The sequence below is a fragment of the Phaseolus vulgaris genome, chromosome 10 (genome assembly GCF_051622355.1).
Source record: "Phaseolus vulgaris cultivar YP4 chromosome 10, ASM5162235v1, whole genome shotgun sequence".
Classification (NCBI taxonomy): domain Eukaryota; kingdom Viridiplantae; phylum Streptophyta; class Magnoliopsida; order Fabales; family Fabaceae; genus Phaseolus; species Phaseolus vulgaris.
The window spans coordinates 29,003,152-29,010,407 of record NC_143507.1 but is presented as its reverse complement, the minus strand read 5'-3'; the positions used below and the strand labels follow the sequence as shown (position 1 = coordinate 29,010,407).

The following is a 7,256-nucleotide window of genomic DNA, read 5'->3' as shown; positions in this document are numbered from 1 at the left end:
TAATTCAAAATATGTATTTCGGATTCAGAAATCCATAACTAGAAGAAAAAAAAATCAGATCTACTAATCCATAAAAGAAATTAGACTTTTGGATTCAACAATTTAAAAATCAACAATTTATGGAAACTTTGTTTCTGGAACACCCCTCATCCGAAAACAACATGATTCACTTTCGAATTGATGAAACATAACACATTTCCAAATCCCAATTTCAAATAAAAGGTGAATGAAAGTCAGTTTTAGGTTTTACAAAACTGTGGGGTGCAGGAAGAAAAACGTAAGGGTGCAGGTAGAGGAAGCCCTATTTGCAATGCAACAATGGTGGGTTAAAAGGGTTTTTTCTTTCTGTATCCCCATGATTACTAAATGCACCCCTATGTTACAACCAACAAAACTGCAAACCCTCTTTAGGTGCATCACTCCACCACTGCAGCTGCCATCGCCCAGCACTCTTTCGGAAGAAGAAGAAGAAGAGAGAGTCATCATCTCACAGCATTACATTGCCTTTGCCTCTTCTTCAATTGCACAATAGTAAGAAATAGGTGTAGTTAATATGACAAAAGTTGGAAAATATAGGTACATATTTTTCATGATGCGTTAATTTATGAAAATTCTCTCATAATTTTCCATATTCTTATTTTTAACTACTACATAAGCTATTTAACGCTCAAAAAACTATTGTTACTGTTTTATTTCTCTTTTCTATAAATAATTATAGAAAATTCCATTCATATCATGAAGTAAGAAGACCCAAATATAAGGTACTTCAGTTATATCTCAGATCTTAGTCTATATATATTTAGTCTATATATTTCAGTGAAATTTTACAAACTAAATTTTAAATAATCTTGATTTTGTACATATAATTTTGATAAGAAAATGAGTTTAAATTTTGATGTAACTTAGTAAAGAAATAAAATTTCAAACTGAATTGATGACGACAACTTGACATAAACATATTCCCTCAAATGAAAATTCTGTTTTATATTTCCACTCAATCAATGGTTGATTGAAAATAACTCACGCATATAAAAGTTAAAAAATAATTCTTGTTTGAGAATGAAAAATCAAGCACTCACGTAGTTATTGAAATAAAATCTTTAGATGAAAATGGGCTGTTAAAATCTCAAATGTACATTCTGATCATATTCTGTGGTGAAACAGACACAACACTTGCACCAAAAGTTCTTCAGAATCTATGTACTTGCCATACACACACTGAGTAGTCAAAAAATATTCTGACAATTTCCAGCTGATGTGATAATAACTACTCATTCATTAACACAAATTTTATCATGGGCAAGTTGCAGATACTATTTCATCCAAATTTGACTTCTTTACAGTAAGAAGTGCACTTTATAAACATATTACAGTTAGCATCATTGATTAGAAAATTCACATTTTAAATTATGATTAAGCACATGCACCAGTACTTTATTTTCTCATTGCATCAATTCCTGCACAAGTCACTGGCTGACGAAACTGAAAAGCAAGTCACTAACATGATTCCATGCAAGAAAAATATGAGTGTGCCATATTAAAAATAAACTGCAACATGTGTATGTGAGAGTAATGGTACGCCAATTACTATCATAATAAAATGGTGATCTCTTGTTTGTGACCATGATAACCCAGTATTATTAATGATGAGCACATCATATATACAGTTTTTTGGACAAAATTGGAGAACCAAATAATTTTCGCAAGAATCAATATCTCACTTCTATTTTCTTGTGTAAGGAATGCGACTTCTATCTTCCCTGTCCACAATAACCTGTAGAAAAAAAGAAAGAAACCAAAAATATTAGTAGAAGAGGACAGAAGATCACTGTGTGGCATGTGGTCCAGTCAATCAACAAGAATGGACTATACTGTCACAGCACACTATGAAAATAAAACAAGTTACTAGATGCTCAAAAGGAGCACCACAATAGTAATTCAAACTTCATGGGGGGGATTGTGTAATATGCATGCCTTATCTAGCATTTACAGTGCTGCAAAATCTATTCTGAAGCTGTTGATGGAACTCTGAGTATTTGCTGAAGAAAGCGTGCTGCAAGACGTTGAGTGATTCCACCGACAACACGCCCCCCTAGTCTGCGTGCCTCAGGTTGCTCAAGGACCTGTTCACATGATACAATTTTGAATAGAAAGTTTTTATATAGTATAAGGCTGAAAAGGTTCGACCCTATCCCACTAAATACTTTACAAGAAAGTAATATGTTAATGTAAATTTCGAAAGCTAACTCTACTATATAAAAGAACTATATAGTTCACTTTTCAAGTTCATCTTAGCTCTTAATATAATTTCCTATGTTTTAATGTTAGATTGATGACTGCATAATTGCTTGCTATATTTTAGTTTCATGGTCACGTCTTATAAGATCTTTAGAAGTTCCTAGATTGAAATGTTCCACAAACTCCCTTCTGATTTAGTATGCAATGATACTTACAAACTGCTGTCAACAGAATATCATTAACAATAATCACCAATTTTGGACTTCTGTAGCATTCTTCCAAATTAGTTTATTTTTGCTCAAAGATGCCTAACATGTATGATAATAAAGATTTTTCGAGTCACAACTAAGTAATAACCAACATAAATAGAGCAAAATATGCAGACAAAATAATATTTATTTGGATTTGAATGATGCTGCAATTACAAATGATAGTCTTACCTGTAGTATGGGCAGTAAAATAGCTGGATCAAAATCATGAGAGGATTGAAGAAGTCCCCATATTCTAAGAACTTGATCCCTAAGCTCTATCATGTTTTGCATTTCAGTTTCTGACATCATAAAGGGTCCGGTTGCATTGCCATTGAAGACAAGGGTCCTAACAAAGTCAGGAATATATCGATATGTTTCTGACATTGTGCCGAGGGTAAAAGCTTCTGATACTCGAGCAGCCTCTTTTATAACTAGATTCCTCAGGTCTTCACCATCTGCACTCAATAATACCTTCAGGACAGGTTGTAAAGCCTCCTTAGCAGAGAAATCTCTATCCTTTCTCCCCTGGGTTAGCAGGTTTTCAAGTCTATTCCATCTGCATCAGACCAGATTGATGAATATTTAATTGCAGTAAATATAAATTGTTCTACAGCACCAAGTTGAAATCACAATGGATTTAAGATAGTAGCATATTTCAAACCTGAACTTCCCATCCTTGAAAAGCAACTCAATAAGAGCATCTCTTAGATATGGATTTGGATCTGTTAGGAGCCTTTTAGCAAAATATGGATATGATGCAGCAAGTACCTTAAAATTGGGATCAGCATACAATGCTAAACCTTCTAAAACTGTGAGAGACCTTAATATTAATGCGTAGTATGCAGGAACTGTCCACAGAAGAGGAAAAGAACAGAAAAACAAAAGTCAGCAAAACAGAATCCAAGAGAAATTTAGGATTTATAAGTCACTCCTCTAATATTGGAAATAAATTATAGGAAATGAAACTCACTGATAAGCATAGTCTATCTCACCATTAAATGGATACTGATACAAAACATTTCCCAGACCATCTACTAGTGTCTTGAAGTTGAGCTCACTCACAGTATAACTAAGTGCATCATCAAAAAAGTTTCTAAGTGCTGGCACAATTGGAGATACATCAACATCCCTTGATAAAAAATCAAGATCATAGTAATCTCGGGCCATGGCCTCATAGTCTCGGTTAACCAAGTGAACAACATGACCAATTATGGCATATCTTGCTTCTTCTGGAGTCTCACTCATCATGCCGAAATCAAGAAAGGCAAGTTTACCCTCAGGTGTTGCCAAAAGATTCCCAGGGTGAGGATCTGCATGAAAATATCCATACTCAAGTAACTGTCTGAGACTGCACTGTATGCCTGCGTTTACCAGATCCAAGACTTTTAATCCTTGTTTCTCAATTGCTTCTTGCTCACTTAGTTTTACTCCATCAACCCACTCCATTGTCAGAACTTTAACACTTGTATAGTCCCAGAAAACATCGGGAACAAAGATATTTTCCTTGTCAGCATACAATTTTTTGAATCTCCTTGCATTTTGTCCCTCCTGCAGGAACCTGTCAAAATTAACATTCAATCCCAACAAATATCTTACATAATTTATACATGACACACACACACATATATATCACCCTAGGGAAGATTTGAATTACAATTGGAAAAAGATACAATGGTTATATGCTTGCCTTTTGCCTAAATTTTGGGAATTGCTAAAGGTTCAATATTTATTTTTGTTTTTATTTTCATAAACAAGATTTAAAAAGGTCCGCAGCCATGATTTTGGCCATGGTGTCAGGGTTTTTGGAGTCACCGTGACTGCAATTACCGAGTCAATAAGGATTGCAACAAAACAGCAACCAAGACTGTGACCACAACTCTTAAAACCATGTTCATGGAGAAAAAAAAAATAAGATTCAAAAATTGGTAACAGATGAATCATGCATGCCTGGATTCAACTAAAATACAAAGTTTGGTATTGGCAGAAGAAATAACCTGCACATAGTTGAGCTCTTGAAAAACTCTACGTGCAAATTCATCAATAAGTCCAACAACATCACTGGTGATAAAATCCACATATTTATTTACAAGAAACCCTAGACCTCTAATTAGGTAGAAGTCCAATCCTATAGCTTCTTCAATGTCAGGGCGTTGCACCTTAACAGCAACAAGTTTTCCAGAGTACTTCAACTGGCCTTTATAAACTTGACCCAAACTGGCTGCTGCTACAGCCCTCGGAGATATAGAAGAGAAGATAGAGTCAATAGATAGTCCTAGTTCCCTCTCAATGCATTCAAAGGCCTGCTCATCAGGAAATGTTGGCAATCCATCCTGGTAAAGCACAGAAATAATCAAGACAACCTAAGTAACCAGTTCATTCATAAACATCTTCACAACACAAACAAATGTATAAAGACCACAACTCACTACTACTAAAGTCTCCACTACATTAGTGAAAAAATTTCTTTGGATATCATCAACATTGTCCATTGTTAATATAAGAACATATACAATAAAAGTCTTATCTCACTAAATGAGATCAATTACATGAATCACAAAATGTCAGTCAGTGGGGGTTAAAGAACAAATTTGCAGAGACCATAACAAATGAAATAGTGAAAATTCTCCTATGTTGCATATGGACATAATCACTGAACCAATCAAAATTCTCACTGAAGGCCAAGTTACTCAATCCCTAGAACATGTTTGACTAGAAAAACCTAACAGGCTACACCACCCCAATCAAATAAAGAGCTGAAAGAGTACACAAAATTCAATACTTGAAGTTCAGAGAGCTCCTCCAGATACTCAGGTGGACATATATCAGGCCTGGTAGACAACCCCTGACCCAATTTGACAAAAGTTGGTCCCAGCCGTGTGAATGTGTCCCTAAGTTCAATTGCACGAATCCTTTTATTCCGATCAAGCGCCCCACTTTTCTGGTCAACCAAAAGCTTCAACCCAAACAAGCCCACCGCAGTCAGAACCTGAAGGGCCCTTCCCACCACCTACCAAGAAAAAGGGTAAAATCAATTCACAAAATACACCCACACCCACAAAAGATAATCCCAAAAAGACTCAAACTTTAGGAGAAGCAGAAAAGGAAAAGGTGCAAAACCTTGATGGGTTGAGAGCCATATTTGGAGGCCACAAGCTGAGGCGAGTAGACAGAAGCATTGGCAGCACGAGCCAACGCTCTGGCCTCAGCTTGAATGTCATCAGCACGGTTCTCAGGAAGCGCAAGCACCTTGATGGATCCATCTCTTGGAGAAGGAGAAGGAGGTGAACTTGGCGGTGTTGCCTCAACTAAAACACCACGAGGTTGAGGATTCAGCCATATGAAGCTTGTTCTAGTTCTGGTTCTAGGTCTTGGTTTTGTGACGGTGATGGTTTTGAAAGAGAATGACAGGGTGGGATTTGAGAAGGAACAAAAGGGTTGACCGGCGAGGGAAAAAGATAGCATTGTTGCAATTGTAGCCATGAGCACTTCTTCCTTGTTCCACTGTGATGCTGTAAAAAGCCAAATCTTAAATCTTTGTGGATAATGGAAATGGCCAATTGAATATGTTTGGGAAGAAGTACCCAAATTGGAACAGAGTAAAATGGGGGTCTAGGTAATTTGGGTTTGGATCATGGGAATAGATATGCCAACTGAATGAATGATCTTGTTGACATGGAAGAATACTAGAAAGTTGAAGATGGTAAGTACTTGAAATTTGAGAAAAAAAAATTAAATTAAAAGCAAAAAAACCATTTTTGTCTAATTCTATAATTTTTAAAAATAGAAAATAATATAACCAACTTATAATTAAAAAAGCAAACTTTTATATGTATATATAGGAGTTTTTTGTAAACTAGGATTATAAAAGTAATTGTCCTTTAACCTATATTTTAAGTAGGTTTTGATTTTTAAAAACTCTATTCACTTTGCAAAACCTTTAGGCTACATTTGTAAGTTTACACTCACAAAAATGCATTAGTATTATTTCATATTTGTATAAGAATAATTTATTTAATCCATTAGACAGTATAATATCAATAAAGGAAAATTAAATTTTAGTCTAAAATAGATTTGGTGCAGCATGTTTGGTGTATTCCACCAAATTCACACCTAAAACTTGTTTAAATCATAGACTGTGTGGATCATGTATAAAAGCTCTGCATTCAAACTTTTATCCAAAAATGTCAATTCGCACCCATGTGAAATATAATATAAAAAGAGGAGGTTGAAGGAAATTAGAGAATGAAGTAAGTTTTGATGAAGACGGAAGTTGTAAGAAATTTTAGTTCAGATACCCAAGATGAAAAATATTTTATGTAATTCATTATTTTTTGAAGAAGAAATATATCTTATAAGTAGATTATTATTTTTATCATAATTATTTTATATTCTTGTTACAATTAATGAAAAAGAATTGAGAAACCTTGTAAAAAGGAATGTATTTTGGATAATATAAAAATGTTTTAAGACTGATATAAAATATAAAAAATATTTATTATTATTATTTCGGATATTATTATTGTTTTGGAGTCATAATTATGATTAGAATTAGAGAGAAGAATATTTTTTTAATGAGTAAAGATATTTTAACAATAATAATATGTATTTAAATATTGATTTGGATTGTAAAGAAAGTTAACATAGGAAGAATTTTTAGATTGAAATTTTATATTCTTAAGAAAAATATGATTTAGAATTTTAAAAGAATAAATTTTCATAATCTTTAATAAATTAATAAAGGGAATGTAATTTTGATAAATATAAACT

At 33.8% G+C, this 7,256-nt stretch overlaps 1 protein-coding gene across 2 annotated transcripts; it reads right to left on the bottom strand.

The window, feature by feature from the left end:
* Nucleotides 1-1,562: 1,562 nt before the first annotated feature.
* LOC137818847 (protein ACTIVITY OF BC1 COMPLEX KINASE 3, chloroplastic) lies at nt 1,563-6,199 on the bottom strand. Of its 2 annotated transcripts, none has more exons than XM_068622476.2 (8): nt 5,607-6,199; nt 5,269-5,496; nt 4,484-4,819; nt 3,482-4,037; nt 3,151-3,337; nt 2,679-3,045; nt 1,975-2,123; nt 1,563-1,774 (listed from the first exon to the last, which is right to left on the bottom strand). In XM_068622476.2, the coding sequence occupies exons 1-7, from the start codon at nt 5,967-5,969 to the stop codon at nt 2,004-2,006; spliced, it is 2,157 nt and encodes a 718-aa protein (XP_068478577.1). In that variant the 5' UTR covers nt 5,970-6,199; the 3' UTR covers nt 1,563-1,774; nt 1,975-2,003. The 2 variants fall into 2 exon arrangements, with proteins under 2 accessions (XP_068478577.1, XP_090152858.1); XM_090296732.1 differs by having other exon boundaries at nt 3,482-4,047; nt 5,607-6,163.
* Between the last annotated feature and the right edge of the window lie 1,057 nt (nt 6,200-7,256).